Raw genomic sequence first — 25,666 nt, 5'->3', positions numbered from 1 at the left:
ACAGTATTACTTAATTTACTCTCAGGGCCTCTTTCAACTTACTACCATAATCTAATCAGCCATCTGCTTCCAGCATGCTGGACCACAGCTTGGTGGGCCTCTGCCTGCTTTAACTGCTCCCCAGAGAGACCCCGCTACAGCTCCGGCCGAACCATACCCGACACGTCAGTATTTGTAGCTGGTGATGCTAGTACTGAGGTAGTAGAAACCTCCCTGTGCTGTGTCATTTTTTTTTTTTTAAGTTTGGGAAAGGAGACTTGCACTGAACTACTCTGGGGGGTGGGGGGAAACGGACCTGGTGAAAAGCCCTAGCCCGAAGAGGGGGGGGCCCAGGGCCGAGCCTCGTATCCTCTTTAACCAGATGGAAAATCTGGTAACCCTAAACATACAGAAAGGTGGTATATCAAGTCCAATCCCCTTTCCCAGCAGCAATAAATTGGCCCTTTCAGTCCCGTCTCACATCGCCAGCGTACGGCCCGCAGAAGGCGAGGCCCTCCTTGTATGGCCTTAACACAGACCCTGAACACTGCTAAGTAGAAATTAAGTGGGAAACGTTCCCTAACCTTTTGTCTCTTTACCCATCCTTTTTCATTTATTTTGGAATTGTATTTACTCCAAAAAAATTTTTAACCTCCCCCCCTCCCCCCCCTCAACTGCATCTTTATGTCATAATTGTTTTTAGTGTCCTGGTTGTTGGAATTTTTATTTTTAATCTTTGTAAATCACATTGGATTTGGATATTGCGATCATATCCAATATTTTAAATAAACTTGAAACCTGACACCTCTCCCAACAAGATGTGGTCAATTGGAACCCATAATTTTGTACTCTCTCCCGCGGTCTGCCATTCAATTGCCGTCTCAGCAGTCGGGCCGGGTCATACAGTAAAATATTTAGAAACGCCATCCCTCCTTTTCCGCCGTTTCCGCTGCTTAGGTTCAGCTGGGTGTTGACCTGTTTTGCCAGGACCCTCACCCGGGAACAGGGCTTGGTAATGTCCGAGACGCATCCAGGAGGATGTTCATCTTTACCGATGTCGTCGGAAATATGTAAGATATTTTGAATTCAACCACATTTGGGGAAAATAATATAGGATCTCCGTTTCCATGTTTCCACATTGCCAAATCTCAACAATTTCTAACAGTTTTCCTATAGTTAAGGTTATATCGTTGCCTCACGCCCCAATGAGAAAAACACTCAAATTCTTGATCCGTTTCTCTGCCCGTTTCAAGGGAAAACAAGGACTTCATCCTTTGAATATACATATTATTATTATTTAGCTCCCCCCCTCCCCCTTTACAAAACTGTAGTGTGGTTTCTAGTGCCGGCCGCAGTGGTAACCGCTCCGAGAATTCCTAAGAGCGTCATAGAAACATAGAATATGACGGCAGAAAAGGGCTTTAGCCCATCAAGTCTGCCCACGCTAATGACCCACCCCCAGACTTCACCCGGCTAGAGATCCCACATACATATCCCATTTCTTTTTGAAATCGAGCACGCTGCTGGCGTCAATCACCTGCAATGGAAGTTCATTCAAATGATCGACTACCCTTTCGGTGAAGAAATACTTCTTGGTGTCGCCATGAAATTGCCCACCTTTGATTTTCAGCGGATGACCTCTTGTGGTTGAAGGTCCTTTAAGAAAGAAGATATCATCTTCCACCTCGATGCGGCCCGTGATATATTTAAAAGTCTCAATCATGTCCCCCCTCTCTCTACGTTCCTCGAGCGAGTATAGTTGCAGTTTATTCAGTCTTTCCTCATATGGGAGGCTCTTGAGTCCCGAGACCATCCTGGTGGTAATTCGCTGAACCGACTCGATTCTCCGCACATCTTTTTGATAATGTGGTCTCCAGAATTGAACACAATATTCAAGATGAGGTCTCACCATGGATCTGTACAGGGACATTATGACTTCGGGCCTCCGGCTGACGAAACCTCTACGGATGCATCCCACCATTTGTCTTGCCTTGGATGCAGTTTTCTCCACCTGCTTGGCAGTTTTCATGTCTTCACTAATGGTTACTCCCAAATCTCGTTCTGCCCTAGTCCTAGCTAAGGTCTCACCATTCAGAGTGTAAGTTCTGCATGGGTTTTTGCTGCCAAGGTGCATGACCTTACATTTTTTGGCATTAAAGCCCAGCTGCCAAGTCGAGGACCAATGTTCCAATAAGAGCAGGTCCTGCTCCATACTGTCGGGTAAGGTGCTGTTATCTACTATGTTGCATAGTTTGGCGTCGTCGGCGAATAGTGTTATTTTACGTCAGAGCTGTGACCACCCCGGCTGGCGTTAAAATACACGCTACCGTTCTGCAAAAGTGTGTGTGTGGGGGGGGAGGGGAAGTTGTTTATATACTGCCTATCAGTGGAGGTTGCCTGAGCGGTTTACCTTCAGGTCCTCGAAAGGGCACTTGTACCTGTCTGTCCCGGTGTACCGTCTACCTAATGTAATTTCTTTCTCTCATGTATTCCTTCCCTATGCTTCCCTAATTATTATGCAACTTCCTTCTTTTTACATTGTGTAATTCGCTGATTGTCCAGCCTTCTTTCTATGTAAACCGCCTAGAAGTCAGTTTGACTATGGCGGTATAGAAAAATAAAGTTATTATTATTATTATTATTACCTAGGGCAGTGGCAGATTAACCCCCTCTCCTATTAAACTGCGCTAGTGAACAGTCACTTTGTCAGCCACAAAACTTAGAGACTTGAAGAAAGTGACAGGTATATTTTATTCAGCATATGCGGACCCCTGAGCCCCCAAGCTGGCTTCAGAAGTGCCGAAACCAGGAAGTTACAGAGATATTTATTCATTTTTCTGGCTATACTACAAGGTGTCAGGTCAAAAGCGCGCCGGGACAAAGGAGCGTGCAGACAATTGAGCGCAGCACAGAGGCGCACGCCACAGAAAATTACTGTTTTTAGGGCTCCAACGGAGGACTCCCCCCCACTTTACTTAATAGAGATCGTGCCGCATTGTGGGGGCGTTGTGGGGGGTTGTAACCCCCCACATTTTACTGAAAACTTCACTTTTTCCCTGTTTTTAGGGAAAAAGTTAAGTTTACAGTAAAATGTGGAGGGTTACAACCCCCCAAACCCCCCACAACGCCGGCGCGATCTCTATTAAGTAAACTGGGGGGGCTCCCCAACAAAACCCCCCCGTCGGAGCCCCTAAAAACTGTAATTTTCTTCGGTGTGCGCCTCCGTCTTGCGCTCAGTTGTCGGCGCGCGCCTTTGTCTTTCGCGGGGTTGTCTATGAACCATACAACAACGTCTCACGTGTTACTTTTCTTAACAATCATTGGTCCTAAGCTCACACTAGCAGGTCACTAGCAGGTCACTTATCTAAGCTCTGCAGTCTTTCTGTTACATGTCCAGGAGGGCGGAATACGATATTGTGTATACCGAGATAACCATAAGAAGCTAAAACGCCCTGCTACAACACCTAGTGCAGGCAGGCTAGAACATGAGATAAGTTAGGTCTGCAACTAAACACAATTCAGCATTTTATTAGAGAGAAAACTTAATTTAAAACTCAGGAAAACCAGTCCCAGACTCCTTCACTAGCAGCTTTTAGCGCAGAGAGCCGCGCTGAATGGCCTGCGCTGCTCCCGACGCTCATAGGGACTCTGTATGAGCGTCGGGAGCAGCGCGGCTCCCCCGCGCTGGAAACTGCTAGGAAGAGGCCCTAAGTGACTTGCTCAGGAGCAGTGCGGGGCTTGAACCCACAGCCTCAAGGTGCTGAGGCGGTGAACCCTGAACTCATTTAAGAGGCTCCAATTTATCCACATTTAAAACGAACACCGAAGCTTTTACCTACCGACCTAATGATTTAAGTACATGGATACAATCAACAGAGGCCTAGTCGAGCTTTCTTTCCGATAGATCAAGACCCTCCAACCACCAGTGCAGCAAAATTTCACCTCACACAGGAGGAACCAATTCTGGACAATAACACCCCCAGCACAGCCCACCTACACACTTCACAACGCTAAGCACAATCACCCCCTCCCCCCAATACCTACATCTCATAATACCCATCCGCCCTCACATCATTTCCTCCTTTGCTGGAGCCCTCCACAACACAATGGAGACAATGCTGTGAGCTGCTCTCTGCAAAATCAAAACGGAGAACCCGGCTTCCCGGTTTACATCCCCCGAACGGTCCGGGCGCAAGCGTAGGAAGGGGAGAGGGGGGGGGGCGGCGGAAGACATTAGGATCGCATTTCCATTCAGAGCTCGGATCTGCCTCAGACACTTGCTGAGAAGCTTCCTTTCTGGAGCAGCCCTTGGCACATTCAGCGCCGGACCGAAGGCAGGAAGAAGGGGACTGGGAAGCCATCCAAGTTCACAGAGCAATAATAATTCACACATGAACAGAACGGATGAGAGGCCTTACGTAAGCCAGCCACAGTGAAGGCACACAGGGCACTCGCCTTTCTAATGCTAATGAGAGATTCAGAGAGAGCCTTACTGTATGGAGCTTCTTTACTGGCACCAGCAATCTGAAGCATTCACAATTCAGGTAGCAAGCGCGGAGGAGAGAAATATACGGCGTTAAGGTCCGACACACTACAGCAGCGTCTCGCAGACTTTTCCAAGCCACGGCACACAGGGCGGCGGCTGAAGGGGCTCTGCACAAGCACAGATGTTGTCATGACGTCATGCGCGTGTGTGAGGTCATCACCTGGACGTCCACGCGCGTGCGCGGAGGCCATCCAGATGGGGCCCCCCCCGAGCTCGTGAACCCTGAAATGACTATGCCGATGGGGAGGCGCGGAGAGCAGGAGAGGCGCCGGCTGACCCGCCTACACGACGTGCCTCTCGCGGCACGCCCGGAATCTCGCCTCGGCGCAAAGTTTGCCATGCACTGCACTGGATCCTCTAGCCTACGTCTGAAGCAGGTCCGAGCCGAAGGCCTTTGCAACGTTATCACAACCACCCCAATACAGCTGGATAAACAGAACAGAAGGCAGAACAGCAAGGCTCCCAAAAAAAAAATAAAATAAAATAAAATATCGCATACAGCGAGCTGGTGTTTGAACCTAGGAGCCCCCGAGCCCCAGTCCCGATTCTGACCACTAGAATACACTGACCCCCCCCCCACCCCACCACCCTCACAGAGGACAGTGAAGCCACCAGCTTTTCAAATGCACAAACTGGACCATCGAACGCCATACGGTGAAATTCCCCTCGATCTCCTGTAACCAAAGAACGGAGCCGCACTGTCCTGCTCTTCAGAACAACGGCAATGAAGCACCGCCCCGAGACACCTTCGACCACAGTCGAGGGTCTCTCGGTGCTCAGTGACCCACTCTTCACCTGTGCAAATGCGGGAGGAAAAATAAATCCCAAAACCAAAAACACCACACCCAAAGAGTTCAAGACTACTCTGCGAGGACAAATGACTGAACAAGCCTTGTGATGTTCTGAGAGAAAAAAAAAAGGCAGCAACAATTTCTTCTTCCCTCGAGAAAACTCTGTGTTCATTTTTAAACAGAGAAAGCTAAACTCCAGTAACCTGACAAATCCGACTGGTTCTAGCATTTGATTAGCATATTGTACGCCAGCGATTCCCAAAACTTTTTACCACAGCGGAGACCCTAAAATATTTTTCCCATATACCAAGGAACCTTCAATTTATATAAAACATCTATATGTTCCTACAAAGACTTTCTAGAATCTAATTTCTTGGCAAACACCTGAAGAGAGTTTGAGGAGCTCAGTTTGGGATTCACTGGTGTACAATAAAGCCAGAGCACAGCGCTCAAGAGACACAGAGCACAGGTCTTAAAGGCACAGCAGAGGGAATCTGAAGCGGGTAAAAGGGATGCTCACCTGGCTGCTCCGTACTCTGGGGGAGGCTGGTACCGGACGGCAGGCCCATCTGAGCGAGTGTGCTGACTCATCCGGTATTCCCCATAGAAATGTCCCGCATCCTGAGGTTTCGACATCATGGGCAGGGTCGACACATTCTTGAAGGGATAATCCGGCGGGGGACCCCTGTGCTCCATGCCTTTCAAACTCTGTCCAGACCCCTTATAAAACTCGCTGGAACCCGAGCTCTTGTAAAAGTCGCCCGGCTGCGGAGACAGCGGGGCACTGGTGACGGGGGCGTGGGCTTTCACACCGCTCGTCGCCAACGACAGCTGCATCAGCCTCTCGCTCAGAGACCGAACGTGGCCTTGTTTCAGGTCCTTCAGCCCGTCGTCTTGATGGACTTTCCCGGTGCTAAGCCGCTGAACCGCAGGCCTCCCTTCAGTCCTCATCTTTTGATTGGTTACGCCTGTGACATAAAAGGCAGTCCCTAGGCTGGTGTGCTGCTGGCCCCGAAAATACTGCGACTGAATTTTCGCTTCGTCATATGTTGGAAGGTCCTCGCTGTTCTGACCTCTTGGCGGGAGGTGCTTCTCCATGACACTATTATCCACCTGGATCTCCTGGCCCTGGGGCTCTTGGCGGGCAACATGAGGTAGAAGGGGGTGGTCCTGGGAGGTCAGCCCCTCGTTCTGAGACCCTGGGCTCCCGCTGCTTCCGAAAGAATGCGCATTTCCCGTGGCTTGTTGATGTAAGGCCAGGAGGTTCCGGTTTTCATTTGGGTTCCCGAATCGCAGCTGCTCCTGCAGCAGACGCTGTAAAACTGTCGTGGACGCTTGCTCGTCTGAATTCCTCATCTCAAATATGGTCCCCAGTGGCTGGAACAGAAAAGCAGGCGGCCAGGCTGTCCCTGAGGAGAAGGAAAAAGAAATTAAAATCAGTAGCCCCAAAGAACTGAAATTTATTTTATTCAGAAACAAATTATCTGCCAAATGCTGTGTAAAGTTATTGACTTACCTTGTACGATACAGACCAACATTCTTTAAAAATTTAGCTTTCCAAGACTCTTTAACAAATTGAACCTGGTGCGATGGCCTTGTTGTGGTTTTACCCCATCACGGCCGTCTTCTACTAAGTCACAATAGAGATTTCTACTGCGACCCAGGGCGCTAAATGCTCCAACGCAGCTCCGACGCTGCTATGAGCGTCGGAGCATTTAGCACACCAGGCCGCAGTAGAAACCTCTATCGCGGCTTAGTAAAAAGGGGGCCAATACGCAGAGACCTGTAAAGCAGGATTTGATCTGTTCACCTTATAGATTGCACACCTGATTTATAATCACAATAATGATGACAAAAAATACAGCATATTACAACATACAATATTCACTGTTTAATAGAAATATCCACTACTGTATCCCCCTCCGCTTCCATCGCCAATATCTTCTGGAATCGGCTGGGGAGTTGGACTAGGCGACAATATGGACTCGTGATTTAGAAATTTCTATCCCGGCAGACTTGTGGAAAAAGAGTTTGCGACTGGGCCTCAAGCTGTTCATATCTGCAGTGGATAGAGAACGTTCTTATAAGTTTGTACTAAGAGCGTACTTTGCATTAAATAGGGCATTTCGGGCCCATTTAATACCTGCAGATACCTGTCCTAAATGTTCTGCACCACATGCCACGTTAGGAGGGCATTTTGCCATCACCTTATTCCATGGCTGGCGCCCCTTCTACAAACGGCTGCACTGGTTACCAATCGAAGAAAGAATTCTATTCAAATTCTCCTGCTTTTGCTACAAACTAATCTGGGGAATGGCCCCCAACTACCTTCTACCTCTCTTCGAATTCTACTCCCCCATTAGATCTACCAGAAACCACAACCTGTTTGCATACCCGAAAATCGCTGGCTGCAGATATCGAACCTTACTGGACAGAACTTTCAAGTTCCAAGCTGGTAGACAGCAATCATGGCTAGGCTATTTCATTGATGCCGCTAGGTTGACCTACAGCATCTTCCGGAAAGAATTAAAGACCGCTTTGTTTAAGAAATTCTTGTCCTAGCCAGACGCTCTCCCGCGAACATAACTTCCACACCTTACCCTGAATTCTTCCTCACATTAGGTATCCATATTCCCTGTCTGCTAAAATTCCCTCTTCATAATTGTATCCAGATACTCACTGGTGTCCGATTATTTTCAATGTAAAATAGTTAATTTCTCATAATTCAACCTATGTATAGTTTTCCTTTCAACCACCTTGCATTCATCTACTGTAATTCGCTGATTGTACAGCTCTTCTTCATTGTGAACCGCCTAGAAGTCGCAAGATTATGGCTGTATAGAAAAATAAAGTTATTATTATTATTATTATTACATCTCTTTTTACTTTGACAATTCCTACGGTCCCTGAGTGCTCGGGATGCACTGCCTTTACCCAGAAAGCTACGTACGTGGGTATTAAAGCCATCCTACATTGTTGGCTGGTGCCTTCTGCTTCAACATTTGCTCATTGGAGGGTCCTGATGATTCAACAGGCCTGGACTGGATCCTCAGATGTTTGGTTCCTCAGACTCCAGACAGAGCAATTTATATGTAAACTGCTGGTTACCCTTTGATGCAATAGCTTGTACCCGTTTGTTAAATTGATTTAGTTGCATGTTTGATTGCTTTGGTTGGATGACTGCTGTTCCGGGGGGAGGGTGTTAATGGGATAGCAGATTGTATCGATTGGTTTTCTGACTTCTTGTCTTAATTTGTTCTATGACGTGGAGGGGCATAATCGAAAGGGATGTCTAAGTCCATTTTCGTCTAAGTCGCAAGTCGTCCAAAGTAAAAAAAACAAAAAACAGCCTAGGACACATTTTTGAAAAATACGTCCAAAATTTTTTTTCTTTCGAAAATCGTCTAATTATACGTCCTGCCGATCTGATCGTCCAAGCCACTAAATCGTCTATCTTTATACCACATTTCCGTCCAAGTCCAAAACGCCTAGAACAAGCCCTGTTGGACGTGGGAGGGGTTTGCAAAGTGATGGACTGCACACCCAGACATGCCACCTAAATAGTGGGGTACCTTACAGGGCACTGCTGTGAACTTCAGAAAAAGGGTGCCATGTCTTCTCCTTACTACAGCTCCCTTATAGGTCATGGTGAGCCTCCCAAACCACCTCCAGAATCCCCTAGACCCACTTATCTACTACCCTAATAGCCCTTATGGCTGCAGGAGCCACTTATATGCCAGTAAAAAAAGGGCTTTGGGGGTGTATAGGGGAGTGCACATGCAGTGATTACAGGGGCTTATGGGCATGGGTCCTGCCTCTGGGCTGGACGACTAGGCTTTCTTATGCCAGGTGATGATGGTCTGGAGGCTGAATTTTAAAGGGGGGAGGTCGGTGATCACTGGGGTAGTGTTTGGGGGTCTGTTTTATGTATTTGCAGTGTTTATCTGGTGACTTTAGGTGGGTTCTGTCGATCCTGGGCTGTATAACTTTCGGTTATACGTGCTGTACGACTAAGTCTAGGCCGGCCCACGTCCCGCCCAACTCCCACCTTCGACACTCCTCCTGAACCGCCCCGTTTAGCTTTGGTCGTTCAGCGGCACTATGAAGGCCTAGGTCGTTTAGAAATACGTCCAAAACCCGTTTTTACTATCGGCACTTGGACGTATTTGAGAAATGTTCGTCCAAGTGCCGACTTAGGTTGGTTTTAGGACGTTTTTCTCTTTTGATTATGAGCCCCTTATTGTTTTGCTTTTCTTTTTTAAATTAATAAAAATGATTGAACATAAAAATATCTAAAACAGCCCCAAGCAAAAAAAAAAAAAAAAAAAGCGCTATACCAAACAAAATATTCTACAGAAAGACCATCTCTGTCGCAAATCTCAACCACAGCTTTGTGTAAACAGTCAAGAGGCTTCAAGGCTTTTGGAAAAACACAAAGGGCTCCTTTTACTACGGTGCGCTAGCGTTTTTAGCGCATGCAGGAAATGACTGCGGGCTACGCTTCTATAACTAACGCTAGCTGAATGCTGGCGTTAAGGTCTAGCGTGCGCTATTCCACGCGTTAAAGCCCTAGCGCACCTTTGTAAAAGGCCGGAAAATCTCCGCCACGAGATCGAAGTCGCGGGGCTGCGGCCACGTGGCCTGCCCGGCCAAACGGATGGAAGAAAATTTTTTTTTTTTTTTTAAACAACAAAACACGATGAAAATCAGCGATTATGAGAAAATAAACCCAAAACCGCGGACTTAGAAAGCACAAGTGATGAAAACTTTGCGCAGAGAGTCTAAGATGGACTTATCGGCTCCGTGGAAAAGTAAGAACTGAGGAGACGCGCCCTGTGCTGGGCGGGAAGGCACTCGCGCATGCGCGGTGCGGGCGACTCGAAACTTCGAGTTTCATCAAGCAAGACTGCTTGTGAGGCGTCTGCATCGGGGCTCCGTTGAATCACGTCACCCATTAGTGAGAATACCTGCCTGTTTGTCCTGGGATAATAAATAGGATCAGAAAACCCTTCCACAAAGAAAACCCTAATTCTAGTAGTAAATTTCACAGCGATTTATTAGAGTTTAACTGAATCACAGAGCGCAAAGTTTGTGAACGAATACCCATACGGAAAGCCTTATAAACAAAGCAGAACAACTTAAAAGAAATCCGTGCCATAATGAGAAGCCAACGGAGTTCTATAAGAAGAGATGTCACATGATCAAACTCGTGATTCTAAGTTTCACTACGAGAAGCAAGACCACAATCCCTGCATGCAATAGGTTAAACCAAGCCTAAGCCTGTCCTGAAAACTGGAAGCACTTTTGCAAGGTCAGAAAGTTTTGCAAGGTCTGAAAGTTTTGGGCCAGTACTACTTCTGGACCATCTGAAAATCATCCTACAAGTCCCATAATAATAATAATAATAATAACAGTTTATATACTGCAGGGCCGTGAAGTTCTATGCGGTTTACAATGATTAGAAAGATGCTACAAATTGAGTGGAACTTACATAGTTGGAGATTAGTGGCTAACAGACACGATTAGTGGCTAACAGACACGATTAGTGGCTAACAGTTTAAGGGATCAGTTTTTATGGGAGAGATTGTAGAGATTCGTTACCTAGGTACTTCAAGAACAGGTATGTTTTTAGGCGTTTCCTAAATTCACCATAGTCATTTTCCAGGTCTTTGCCCCATAAGGCTGCTTGATAAGAGAGTTGTTGATAGTTTGGCACGGTGCGACTCAGAAATCTCAGATTAGATTAGATATCGGAGAAGCACTCTTAAAACATCCAGCTTCTTCAGAATCTGGTCCTTTTTCTTAGAACCTGTGGACTGGAACACCAGCGATCTGACTTCCTGACTGACATGGAATGCCAAAACAACCTTTGGCAAAAAGGATGGAATAAGTGCGAAGAGACTCTCCCTTTTCAGGAAATTTGTGGAAAGGCTCTCTGCAAGAAAGGGCTTGAAAATTCGAGACCCTTCTTACTGAGGTAATAGCTATCAGAAAAAGTGTTTTCATACATCAGTATAAGGTTGAAATCCAGGACGGCCTTAAAATCTCTCTCCTAGAACTGGCTAACTTGACAGCTCGACCCTAGTGATATATCTGCATGAGTGGATCTGTACTTCTGATTTTCTTGACACACACACACAAAAGAGAATTCCTTACTAGAGAATGACATGGGGACAAATTTTTCCCCGTCCCTGCCCCATTCCTGCAAGCTCTGACCTCATCTGCGCAAGTCTCAAACACTTTAAAATCGTAAGCGTTTGAGGCTTGTGTGGTTAAGGAAGAGCAACAAAACTCACGGGGACGGGAAAAGGAAATTGAGTTCCTGCGAGGACAGGGACAAATTTGTCTCCGTGTCCTTCTATCTCCTCTGCTGATTTGTCTCCGTGTCCTTCTATCTCCTCTGATGATTATGTCATCAGCAACATGGCAGAAGAACACCCGGGAGATAGAAGGCCGTGAAGCAGCATGTGTAGATTGCTGCCGAGTGCCGACGCTGCCAGTTTGTTATAAGATATTTCTGTCTCACGGTTTGGATGGGAGAGATGGGTCAGCGGGCGGGAGGGGGAGGTGCGAGGCAGCGGGGAGATAGAAAGATGCTACAGGGGGGGATGGGAGAAAGGGAGGGACCAAAGCTGCAAGGGTTCTGCTACACAAGGGGAGGGAGGGGATGAAAGATGCTGTACAGGTGGGGGAGAGAAAGGAAACAGGAAGAATTAGGGTGGAGGAGAGGAAGAGAGAGATGATCATTGTACTTGAAAAAATAATAAGACCTCGCCGAAAATAAGATCTAGTGCCTTTTTGGGGCCCAAAATGAATATAAGACAGTATCTTATTTTCGGGGAAACACGATAGATAGGAATAAGATTAAAAGAATGGGAAACAGTCCTACCACGACTTTCTAGGGATGCCCTATCTTAGTCCGTCACGTCAAGAGAATGCAACATTCCTTGTCATCAGTGGCACGGTAAAAGGGGGGGCAGGGGAGACGATCCTCCCTAGGATGCCATCTTGGTGAGGGCAAAGGCAACCATCCTCCTTTCCGCCCCCCTACTCCTTACCTGCCCCCACCCCCACTGCCACGCATGCCGCTTCCCTTCCCACATACCTCTGTAATTTTCCTGGCACGAGCAGCAACCTCCCCCCAACCTGCTGTCATGCTAGCGTCGGCTCTTCCTCTGACATCACTTCCTGGACCCGCACCTAGGAAGTGATGTCAGAGGAAGAGCCGAAGATGGCACAACAGCAGGTTGGAGGAGTTGCTGCTGCATGCGCCAGGAACGTTACAGAGGTGCAGGGGAAGGGAAGCGGCACGTGGCAGGAGGGGGGCAGGGAAGGAGCCTTTGGAGGTGGAAGGATGGAGAAGAGGGTGGGGGTGGGGCGCCGCCCTACGTGCCTCTCACCCTCACTGCACCACTGCTCGTCGTCAGCAGTAGATGAATCCAAACGAGTGGGTTAAGTCCACCTACCAGCAGGTGGAGACAGAGAGCATAAAGTTGAACTCTTGCATACTTATATATGCGAAGGTCTGCTCACTGATATATCCTCTATCTCCGCAGGCAGACAGGTGGTTCTTCTCCTGCTCCTGGACTCATTTTGTGCTCAGCTCCTGATTTCTTGTTTAATTCAGGGAGCATGGGAGATGTAGGTTTGGGGTTCCTACTTGGGATACACCTGGTGTGATGCCAGGTCCTTACCCACCCCCTCCTGCTCTGCTTAATGCTGCTTGCCTCCTTGTCTCCATCCTCACATCAAAAAAACAAACAAACGCATCACAACCCCACGTGGAGTGCAGCTTCCCTTGCCTGTCCGCATTTGGGGTTTTCCACTGAGGGCAGCTGGAGCCTGGCCCGCAGCACCTCTTTCAGTGGACTTTAGTAAAATGAAAAGGAGAGAGTGCTGTCTTTGCTCAGCTCTTCGGAGGCACGCCACAGTGCCACGTCAGATTTTCCCTCCTTTCTCCTACGTTTATATCACTTCTTCACAATTAATAGCAAACGCACCCAGCATAATACCTATTTTCTGCTTTCACTCTGGGGATGTCCTCTCCGGGTCTCACGAAGAGTTCCCGCTTGTGAATATGTCGTTAATCCCCTCATCTAGTCCTCAACACGCAAAGGCCTTCCCCAGTCTGAAAATTAAAAAAAAAAATGATTCAGCAATTAGAGAACTGGCTTTGTGTCTATTTGTTATGCCTAATATTGTATAGTAAACAAGATTCCTTCCGCCTCTGTGTCTCTCTCATGACCTGCTTCCATCAATCATACTGATACTATGGACCCCAAGGTCACCAAGTGCTCTTGTGTTTAAGAAGTACTTGGTGAAATGTCCCAGCCCCTGAACAAAAGTATAACTTAAGGATTTTTCTAGCTGGCTCCCCATATAGAAAGCCAGGAGAAGAGTTCTGGTACCAGACATAGTACGAGAACATGGAGGAACCCAGGGCAGAAATTTAGAAGAGAGCCTCAAAGCCTAGCAGGTTATCTCCTTCAGCTGCAGACAGGCTTGGGGCCTAGAGCAAATGCCTTGTTTGCTCGTCCCTTACACCAGCCCTGATTTGAAGGAAAGCTTGATGCTCTCACCTTCTTTCGGCCAAGCTAACCTGAAGGTCAAAAGGTAAATCATGCCAAATGAACCTGATTGGGTGACCAGAGAGCTGGATTGAGGACATATGCTACATGTAATTTACTTAGATTTCAGCAAAGCCTTTGATATGGTTCCTCATAGGAGGCTCTTGAACAAACTTGAAGGGCTGAAGTTAGGTCCCAAAGTGGCGAACTGGGTTAGAAACTGGCTGTCGGACAAACGCAAGAGGGTGGTGGTTAATGGAAGTCGCTCGGAGGAAGGAAAGGTGAGTAGTGGAGTCCCTCAGGGTCGATCCTGTTCAATATGTTTGTCAGTGACATTGCTGAAGGGTTAGAAGGAAAAGTTTGCCTTTTTGTAGATGATACCAAGATTTGTAACCGAAGAGGGAGCAGAAAATATGAAAAAGATCTGCAAAAGTTAGAGGAATGGTCTAATATCTGGCAACTAAAATTCAATGCAAAGAAATGCAGAGTAATGCATTTGGGGATTAATAATCGGAAGGAACCGTATATGCTGGGAGGAGAGAAGCTGATATGCACGGACGGGGAGAGGGATCTTGGGGTGATAGTGTCCGAAGATCTAAAGGTGAAAAAGTGCGACAAGGCGGTGGCTGCTGCCAGAAGGATGCTGGGCTGTATAAAGAGAGGCGTGAACGTCCCTAACCAGCGGGGCCCTGGGTGCTGGCTTCAGCCCAGGATGAGACTACAGGGGCTGATACCAACCAGGGCTGTGGAGTCGGAGTCGAGGAGTCGGAGACAATTTGGGGTACCTGGAGTCAGAGTCGTGCGTACCAGAAACTGAGGAGTCGGAGCCGAAGGATTTATCTACCGACTCCACAGACCTTTTTCCTACCTCCCAATAACCAGGCTGGGATTTTAAGAAGTGGAAGTTCCTGCTGAAGGCAGGCCCTCGAAGGGACAGGGTGCAGAAGAAATCAGGGCCCTATGCACAGACACATTTGCATCAAAGCCAGTAAAGGCTAAAAGGCAACACAGCCATTTGATGGTGGGTCCAGTCCTGACCTTCACTATGCCAGTCTGGCACGGGGTGAAAAGAGCAGGGCTGTGGAGTCGGTACATAAACCCTTCGACCCTTATTATGGTATCTCCACTTTGACTCCGCCTCCTTTATTTATATATCTATATAGGTGTTGTACTACATGCAAGGTGTGGCTTCTTAGGATTTGGGTTTATGTTTTATTCAGGTATTATGGATTTAGCATTTCTGTTCTATATATGTGACCGAGGAATTCTGTTAGCATGATTTTTCTATGCAGCATTTTGTAGTAATCTGGCTTGTTCAGTTGTCTCGAGTGGAGGGGACATTTGTGAGGGGGGAGGGGAGACAGAGGTTTTGGTGGTCCTTGTTCTGTATTTGTGATTTATAGATTGACAGTTGTACAGAATATTGTTTCTTTTTCATATGTCCATAAAACGATTTCAATATAAAATCATAATTATTTGATGGTTGTGCAGAGGGGATCAGACAGAGTTCGCGGGGACGGGGACAAATTTAACATAACATAACAATCAACTTGTATACCGCAGGACCGTGAAGCTCTAAGCGGTTTACAAAAAGTAGGATGTGCAATTAGGTTGAAAATTAGTTACCTAAATACTTAGGAAACAGGTTATGTCTTTAAATTCCTCCTAAATTCCAAATGTTCCAAATCCTTGCCCCATAAAGCCGCCTGATACGACAAAAGATGTTGATTATTTTTTTTTAAAGTTTACAACAGGCGGAAAGACGAAATTCAAATGTGAACTTCTCCTGTGTTTAGAGATCGGTTAAATATTTAGGGGTAAGACCAAACAAAACCTTAAAACAAAAACAACCAAATTTAAACTTCACCCGCGCCTCCACCAGTAACCAACGTAATTTTAGAAAGTAAAGTTTGCCCCCATGCCATTTTCACCAATATAAATTACCATCAAATATATCACATTTTGTAATCATCAAAGAACTTGATATCAAAATATATCCTGAAAAAACCAAAAACAGGTTAATCAAATTATTATCTGTGAAATAAGAAAATTTAAGCATTATAATATTTGCATGACATACAATTTAACTCTGTTGGGAGTCGGCATATTTTCACCAACTCCGATTCCGATAACTCAAAAATTGCTTCCGACTCCACAGCCCTGGAAAGGAGAAGACAAAGCAAGGGTCTAGACAGAGACCCTCTACACACAAATCTTTGTGCCTCTCTTAACAGCCTGAAAAGGACACTTTGGCAAAGACGAGTTCAACGTATAACAGGGCACCAACGGGAAAGGTCTGAAAAGAGGCCTACTTTCAAAAAGCATCAGATACTTCAGTGCCTCTGCTATAGGCTGGTAAATCAGTGGCATAGTGAGAAGGGACAGCCCCAGGTGCAGTCTTCCTAAGGATGGGGCATCCCTCCTCCCCTGCCCCCCCCCCGGCAACTTATTTACAGCCCCGACACGAGGCTGCTGCCTGCGTCAGCATCGGGACTAGCAGCTGGGACGTGACGACGGCATCGGGACTTGCGCCTATGAAGCAAAGGCAAAGGGCGAGCCGACACCGATGTTCTGCACGCACCGGAGAAGTTAAAAAGATACAGGGAAGGGAAAGCCGCTCACCCTTACCACGCCACTGGGTACAATGAGCCTCTGGAGCACTCAAATGATCCCACGTGATCTACGCACGTTCCGAGGGTATAAACGCGTGCGCACATCGCAGCTTCACCCAACCTATAATGGTACTAATCATTTATATTCTGCTTAGATCTAAGTGGAGAACATAAGAAACATATATAAACCCTCATCCATGTCCTCGTCACCTCTCGTCTGGATTACTGCAATGCGTTTCTCACCGGTCTACCGCTACGTCATCTCTCTCCACTTCAATCTGTTCAGAACGCTGCAGCGCACCTCCTATTCCGCCAGGGTCGTTATACCCACGCGACTCCTCTCCTCAGGCTCCCAGTCCGTCTCCGCATACGAGTCAAACTCCTCTTACTGAGGCTTAAGGGCACTCGATCTGCAGCTCCTCGTTACGCCCCTATACTCCCCTCCGGGAACTCCGCTCGTCAGACAAATCCTTCCTCTCTGTACCCTTCTCCTCTACCGCCAGCTCCCGTCTCCGTCCCTTCTACCTTGCGCCGCACGCTTGGAGCAACCTGCCTGGCTCGCTACGTCAGGCTCCGTCTCTGGCGGTATTCAAAGCCAGACTAAAAACCCACTTATTTGAAGCTGCGCTTAAACACCGACCCAACCAACGTATTCCCCCCTACCGCCTTTTACCCCCTCCGTGTCTCTCTCATAGCTTGTAAGCTCTTCTGAGCAGAGACCGTCTCTTGCGTGCACAATGTACAGCGCTGCGTGTACCTGGTAGCGCTATAGAATTAATAAATTGTTGTTGATAAAAAACACCATACAAGAATCATATATCATCATATGAGAACTGCGTAAAACTTAGTCACAGTCTTGCCAAAAGCTTCCTTTTATGTATTAGTAGGTTAGGTTACGTTTATTTGATATACCAACCATTCACCAACTCACAGACGAAAACGGTTTACAACAGTGAACAAAATAAGAACCACAGACTGGAAGCCCTGAATATGTATACCCTAGAGGAAAGGAGAGACAGGGGAGATATGATTCAGACGTTCAAATACTTAAAGGGTATTAACGTAGAACAAAATCTTTTCCAGAGAAAGGAAAATGGTAAAACCAGAGGACATAATTTGAGGTTGAGGGGTGGTAGATTCAGGGGCAATGTTAGGAAATTCTACTTTACGGAGAGGGTAGTGGATGCCTGGAATGCGCTCCCGAGAGAGGTGGTGGAGAGTAAAACTGTGACTGAGTTCAAAGAAGCGTGGGATGAACACAGAGGATTTAGAATCAGAAAATAATATTAAATATTGAACTAGGCCAGTTACTGGGCAGACTTGTACGGTCTGTGTCTGTGCATGGCCGTTTGGTGGAGGATGGGCAGGGGAGGGCTTCAATGGCTGGGAGGGTGTAGATGGGCTGGAGTAGGTTTTAACAGAGATTTCAGCAGTTGGAACCCAAGCACAGTACCGGGTAAAGCTTTGGATTCTTGCCCAGAAATAGCTAAGAAGAAAAAAATAAAAAAAAAATAAAAAATTTAAATTGAATCAGGTTGGGCAGACTGGATGGACCATTCGAGTCTTTATCTGCCGTCATCTACTATGTTACTATGTTACTATGTAATACTGCATAGGATAAGGGGAAAGTGTGGCGCAGTGGTTAAAAAGCTACAGCCTCAGCACCCTGAGGTTCTGGGTTCAAATCCACGCCGCTCCTTGTGACCCTGGGAAAGTCACTTAATCTCCCCACTGCCCCTCCTCAGCGAAGAGAGAGAAAAAGAAAAGTCAGGTTAAAGATTAGAAATCAGGAGCCTCAATCTAGAGAACGACACGGGGACACATTTTGCCCCGTCCCCGCAGGAACTCAGGGCTCCTTTTACTAAGCTGCGTTAGTGTTTTTAGCGCACTAAACCCGCGCTACGCGGCTAGAACTAACGCCAGCAGCGGCAATTTAGCACGCGCTATTCCGCGCGTTAAAGCCCTAACGCGGCTTAGTAAAAGGAGCCCTCAGTTTCCCCGTCCAGTCCCCATGAGTTTTGTCGCTGTCCCTGCCCCATTCCCGCAAGCTCCGTCCTCACCTGCACAAGCCTCAAACACTTTAAAATCCTAAGTAGTAACATTCTAGAGCTCAGATTGTGATGTCATAATGCCTCATTCCACCAATGCCTAAGCTCCATCCTCATCTGCACAAGTCTCAAACACTTTCAAATCCTAAGTAGCAACATTCTAGAGCTCAGATTGTGATGTCATAATGCCTCATTCCACCAATGCCTAAGCTCCATCCTCATCTGCACAAGTCTCAAACACTTTCAAATCCTAAGTAGCAACATTCTAGAGCTCAGATTGTGATGTCATAATGCCTCATTCCACCAATGCCTAAGCTCCATCCTCATCTGCACAAGTCTCAAACACTTTCAAATCCTAAGTAGCAACATTCTAGAGCTCAGATTGTGATGTCATAATGCCTCATTCCACCAATGCCTAAGCTCCGTCCTCACCTGCACAAGCCTCAAACACTTTAAAATCCTAAGTAGTAACATTCTAGAGCTCAGATTGTGATGTCATAATGCCTCATTCCACCAATGCCTAAGCTCCGTCCTCATCTGCACAAGCCTCAAACGATTTCAAATCCTAAGTGGCGACATTCTAGAGCTCAGATTGTGATGTCATAATGCCTCATTCCACCAATGCCTAAGCTCCGTCCTTCCTCATCTTCACAAGCCTCAAACACTTTAAAATTATAAGTGTTTGAGGCTTGTGTGGTTAAGGCAGAGCTTACAGGAATGGGGCAGGGACAGCGACAAAACTCGTGGGGACCGGATGGGGAAGCTGAGTTCCTGCGGGGACAGGGAAAAATTTGTCCCCGTGTCCTTCTCTAACTCAATCTCTAACGAGGCCCTATCCCGGCTGTTCAAAAGAAATCCCCCCCAAAAATGAGCTTTCAATCAAGATTTGAATAGTGACTTTTCGGCACAAAGATTCTTGGGAAGATGGTTCCAGAAAGAAAAAACACCTTCAGCGGCATCCAAGCGTGCCAAGGCAAGGGGGGGGGGGGAGGTACAAAGTCAGCGTTCATGAGAGGAGTGCAACGTACGTGAAGGTTAGTATGGAACAATCAAAGTGATAAATAACTTGGCATATTCTCCCACACAATTTTTAAGAGTCGTTTTCTCACATGTAAAACCTGTTTTACATGTGGACAAAGCTTTATAAAAACTATTCACTGAATGTGTAATGACAGGGCACCTTTGTACCCCCTGGAATTTTCAAGCCGGTCGGTGTCAACATCAGGAAACATCTTTATTCACACTGGAGACTGAAGCTATGACCTTTGAAACCAGGGTGGAACAAACGATGAGAGCAAAGCTGGATATTCAGGGAGCAAGCCTTACGAAAAAAGTTTCTAACCAAGCTGCAAAACTCACCATTTGTGAATCCGCTCCGATTCTCTCATCAGCTGGTATTAGAGGTGATCCATTCAACCACAGCCTAAGAGAGTTCAGTATGGCACAAAAAGATCCCAAAAACCAGCACAAACTCCTTTATGAATTTCATTTTCCTCTCACCACACAGGGTAGTCGACTTCCTTAGTAACCAGAAAAAAAAAAAAAAATACACCAAAAATAGCACTTACAATTTTAGCAATGTGCTAACACAGATTTTTCTGTAGTGGCACAAACTGCAAAAGACGAGAAGCCAAAATTATCCATCTGCGTAACGAATGCAACGATTTCCTGGAATGATATAAAAATAACACCAAAACACAGCTAAGGAGTACGTGGAATGAAGAGGGGAGGACGTCTCTAAGGAGCATAAGGAAAAAAAAAGACAGCTTAGGAATGGCGTGACAAACACATTGAGATGTCGAAGCGGCTGATGCAAAGCGGTCCCAGAACAGAAAGCAAAAAAAAAAAAAGAAAATCTTTCCACATTGTAAGGGGTGCGCAGAAGCTTGCAGATGATTATTTAAAATGCATTTTTACTTCCTAAATTTGAAGCGCATAAGCTTGTACAGTAAAACCCTGGTTTGTGAGCATAATTCATTCCAGACACATGCTTGTAATCCAAAACTCGTATATCAAAGCGAATTTCCCCATAAGGAATAATGGAAACTCAGACGATTTGTTCCACAACCCAAAAACTTTAATACAAAATACTGTACTTTATAAAATAAAAATATATTAACCTGAACTTTACTTTTGAAAAGAATCGTGGCTGGAGTGAGGGAGACAAGAGAGAGGAGAGGATGAGGGTTATTGCTTCGGTCGACTTTCACTATGACGTGATGCAAGTATTACAAGACCTCGCTCGTTAGAACAGTCACTACACTCCTGCAGCGTCAGAGAGAGAAGAACCATCGGCTCAGTTGTCATCTGCGTACACTGTGCGTACTCGTATTGCAAGACCTCGCTCATTTATCAAGTTAAAGTTTAAAAAACATTTTGCTCGCCTTGCAAAACACTCGCACACCAAGTTACTCGAAATCCACGGTTTTACTGTATTTCAAAGCTCCCTCTCGCTGCCAGGGTGAAAAGCTATCAGTCTTGGAAACACTTCAGCCATTCTGCACAAACGAGCCTATAACTCTTCTACAGACAGCCTGGAAAAATTCCTGAGGTCTGACCAACTAATGTGGGCATTCATTAGCTTACAATCGTCGACTGTTATCTAGCTAGGCAGGTACCACATTATACATTATAGGGTGAAAATGTATACATCACTAGTAGCAACACCATCTCCTCGATCAAAATAACACACGTTTTGTATTTTACGGCAAAAATATTCCAAGTGAAATTGATATGACGTTGGTGCTGATCAGACAGGCATTGCGAAGTTAAGGCGAATATGGGCCAACATTTTTCCACCACTTGGCAAATTCAGCAGTGTACTTTCCCCATTTGGTTACGCTTTTCTTCTCCGAGTGACTTACCTCTGACCAGGCGCCTAAAAAATGGTATCTGCTGTGTGTCAATCGAATCCAGGCACCACTTAGAGAGTCGCAGCTACCGGTGGCTAATGACAAACTTAAGCACTGGTAATGTAGGCAAGGGTTTTAAAGACCTAAATTTCCAGCGCTGAGATGCGTCACGGCATCGTGCCTAGCAGTGCTCAATGACACCTAAGGCCAACTCCACCCCTAAATGCACCTACTTAGGCCTGCAGCATCAATGAGCACTGCTAGGCGCCCAGGTGTTAGCTGCCGGTCTTGGGGGTTCTAGGGTTTTTTGTTTGTTTTTTTAAAATCGGTTTTTAATGGCGCGATCAATTATCGCACCATTTAAAGCCGATTAAAACAAATAAGTTAGATGACGGAAGGCACAGTCTATCTTTAGGCAGCCCTTACAGAATTTCCCAACTATATGTTCAAATGACATGTACAATATTATTCACACAATATCAAAAATCCAAAGGGGAATAATATCAAAACAATGAAAAAAGGTAAAATCCCCAGATATAAACCAGGAAAGGTTGAAAGCACTGCACACGAACAAGCCACGACCCTAAATATGGGCGATATAGCTATAAATATATAGATAGAAACATAGAGTATGACGGCAGAAAAGGGCCGATGGCCCAACAAGTCTGCCCACTCAAGAACCCTCCCTCCTCCCTCCCTCCATCTTTTAAGCATTCCTCTGGAGCGACCCCCACCTGTCTGTCCCATCGTCCCTTGAAGTCGAGCGTGGTTCTGGCCTCGACTACCTGACGTGGAAGACCATTCCACCGATCAATTACCCTTTCGGTGAAGAAATACTTCCTGGTATCCCCCATGAAATCTTTCCCCCCCCCCTGAGTTTTAGCGGATGCCCTCTTTTCGCCATGGGACCCGTAAGACAAAATATTTCTTCCTCCACATCAATACGGCCCGTGATGTATTTGAATGTTTCTATTATGTCCCCCCTTTCCCTGCTCTCTTCGAGAGAATATAAGTGCAACCTGCTCAAACGTTCTTCATATGGGAGATTTTTTAGTCCTGAGACCATCCTTGTGGCCATTCGCTGAATCGACTCCATTCTCTTCACATCCTTTTGATAATGTGGCCTCCAAAACTGAACACAGGACAATATTATGGCAGATGAAGACCAAAATGGTCCATCCAGTTTGTCCAGCTGAGATTTATCCTCTTAGATAAATGCATCGATAACCCATATCTTAGCCCCTCCTCTACCAGAAATGATTACACCGATAGCTTCAACCATCTTCAGCTGGGGCTTAAGTCTTAGGGCTCCTTTTACGAAGTTATCGCACGCACCTTTTTAGCGCGCGCTAACCCCCGCACTAGCCGAAAAACTGCCTCCTGCTCAAGAGGAGGCGGCAGTGGCTAACGCGGCCGGCAAATTAGCACGCGCGTAAAACCGCTAACGCGGCTTCGTAAAAGGAGCCCTTAGTCTTGTAAAAAGAGAAGCACGGAGGACTCTTTAGCTCTCACAAGTTTCATAATAATCCTCCCAGCCACCAAAGCTTAGCGACGCCGTTGTAAATGTGGCTTCCCCATCCGTTGAAAATAGAACCAACAAATCACGGCCCTCATAATAAAGCCAAATGTGTCCAAATATAGCCGGCCACGCCCTGGGAGGGAAAACTGAACGCATAATGTCTGTGTGTGTTAGACCAAGCTGGAGGCATGCATTCTGGGGACAGTGTCCTAGATTGGTGGTTCTCACACACCTGTCCAGTTGGGTTTTCAGAATATCCTTAATGAATATGCATAAGAGAGATCTGCATATAATGGAAATGACAGGCATGCAAATCCGATTCGTTAGGGACACCCTGAAAACCCAACTAGCTGGTGGACCTTTAGTGCAGGTTTGAGGGACCACTAGCCTAGGCTGTCCTCCATGAAATGACATTGACTGTCATTGGCCGTTTCCAAAGTTTTCTAACACAATCCGGGCAGCAATGACGATGTGGCTCACAATTTAGATCTGCCATAAAATGGCACCATATCAACAAACTCTGGTAAGAGACGGCACTCTAAAGTTACTCACTTAAACAAGATCAGACCAGTTCTGCTTTTTCTCGGCAGTCATAAGGCTCCTGTGGGTCTGAAGTATTGGCAACAAATGCCACAGGTATTTTCAGGTCAAGCTGTCAGTATGGAGGATATACAACCCTGAGTCGAGGTATGTAAAAGTCAGCAAAAGCAGTCCAAGAAAGCGCCATAGAAGCCGTCTGACAAGAAGAACAAGCCTGAGAGTAAATGAATCACATGTCCTAGTTCAAAGGAGACACTCGTATACTGTCAACCAATAAGAGTGTCAACAACCTAGACTTCATTACCATCAAAACACTCCATTGATCACTTTGACTAGAGACTAGACATTACAGTATATAAAACACTCAGCTCCCAGTCACATTGAAAGTACCCACAACAAACAACTGCAAACTGGACTCTTATAACATAGATCCTGTTCCTTTGAACCAACAAACCCCCAAACAAGCTTTGTTCACACACCAGGTCTACCTCATCTAATCTACCCATCTTGAATGCAAGCAGAGATGGTGCCTGCAGAAGGAGCACACCAGAAGTACCTTAATACCCCACTGCTCTTTCTCGTCTTCAAATACACGGCCGTGCATACACGTCAAAGACCCTTCTTCTTAGGTGCCATCTACTCGTGCTCGAGTCTTAGCGATCTAAAAAGAAATTGGTTTTGTGCTAGTCTGGTAAGGTCCTCCAGCGTCATCCCCACGGTTGTGCTCAACGCGTCCAGCCTTCTGATTTCAGGTCACCCTCTTCGCTTGGTTTCTTCGATCCTTCCAAACATGACGTCCTTCTCCAATGGTCTTTCTCTTCCGACAGTATGACCAAAAGAAGACCCTTCTGACACTTAAATAGGATAGAAAGGATTGCTCTCGCTTTCTGAGAAGAACACTTAAAAAAAGAATATTAGTTTGTTCAATAGTGTCTCCCTTTTCTAATTCTTCCGAGATGTCATCTCTCTAACATTCTAATACCACCTCTATGGATGTATTTCCGTGTATGACCAAAATAATGTAATTCAAAGCCGGGAAACCTATCCTTCCTGAAACAGTTGGCGATTGATAGCGATCTAATAGTCACCCTTGGGTTTCTTTCGGTCTTCAAATAAATGTGTTAATGCCTTAAGTCGAATGAAAATCATTTAGGAATGTGTAACTATTACCTGCAACAGACAGTTAACCTTGGAGTAGGGACCATCTTTTTTTATTTCTTGCCATTCCGTCACAGAAAGCTGTAATCGTTCCCAAAGGTTCAATTTATTTTAGGTAGACCCTAAGTAAATATCAAAATGATCATTTAGCCTTATATTTTAGGCTCCTTATTAATAAGAATTCCAAAATATGTCAACGGCTCTCTGATTTCCAAAAAAAGATCCATCTCACTAACATCGACCCTGAGCACATCTGTTCTTATCTGATTTCAAAAGCCAAGAAGGATTGAGAAAATGTTTTTTAAAACATACTATGGCCATTAAAAAAGTGCTTGCCTACTTCAAAACAAAAAAAACTTGAAATTTGGAAGAGAAAAGGACAAAAATCTCATTAATACAGCCCTGGTGAATCTTGCTTCGTAACGAGCTAAAATCTTGACTGTTCCTCTCTGGTGCCTTTTGAGTCCAAGAATCACTATACCTCATACCATTTCCTGCCAAGGTCAAACTGAACCATAGCACCTAGAATAGTGCTCCAACAGTACCAAGATTGTTCTCTTAGGCTTCCACGGCTGGTGTCACAATCATTACAGTTTTCCACGTCCATGTAACTAGAACAGACATTTCAGTCATCATGCTGTGGCATTCTTCAGTAGGTCCTCAAGCCTGATTGGATGGGCTTGAGGTGACTGAGGCAGGAAAGTCCATTGGTCACCAATTTGAATTTTGGTGGGAAAGTTCATTGGTAGCCAAAATTCAAATTGGCGACAAAACGGTCTTTTCCACCTCAGTCACCTCAAGCCCCAGCCAATCAGGTTTGAAGACCCACTATATATAAAGAGAAACTGCAAACCTCAGAGCACACCGTGAAGAAAGCCACAACATGATGGCTGAAATGTCGATTCTACTTACTCAGATGCAGCGAGACCCGGACAACTACAACAATAAGTGCCAAGACTGTTTTCAGCTACTGCAGACACAAGGGGGCTAAACCACCCTGAAGTGGAGCACGATACCCTCTGGGCCAACTTTTGGGTCAGTTGTGAAGTCCTAG

General features: G+C 46.0%; 1 protein-coding gene across 3 annotated transcripts in view; it reads right to left on the bottom strand.

Annotated features, from left to right (window-relative positions):
* The window catches only part of AMOT (angiomotin), a 142,432-nt gene that overhangs the window by 103,298 nt on the left and 13,468 nt on the right, over positions 1 to 25,666 (bottom strand). Inside the window, exons 2-3 of one of the 3 annotated variants that reach the window (XM_033945976.1) lie at positions 13,317 to 13,444; positions 5,837 to 6,725 (exon numbers count right to left, since the gene is read on the bottom strand). In XM_033945976.1, coding sequence (XP_033801867.1) covers positions 5,837 to 6,725; positions 13,317 to 13,323 — 896 coding nt within the window. In that variant the 5' untranslated portion in view covers positions 13,324 to 13,444. The remainder of the gene's footprint in view (positions 1 to 5,836; positions 6,726 to 13,316; positions 13,445 to 25,666) is intronic. The other 2 variants (XM_033945977.1, XM_033945978.1) reach the window with 2 other exon arrangements.

This window comes from Geotrypetes seraphini, chromosome 5 (assembly GCF_902459505.1).
Source record: "Geotrypetes seraphini chromosome 5, aGeoSer1.1, whole genome shotgun sequence".
Classification (NCBI taxonomy): domain Eukaryota; kingdom Metazoa; phylum Chordata; class Amphibia; order Gymnophiona; family Dermophiidae; genus Geotrypetes; species Geotrypetes seraphini.
This window is presented reverse-complemented; position numbering and strand designations above follow the sequence as displayed.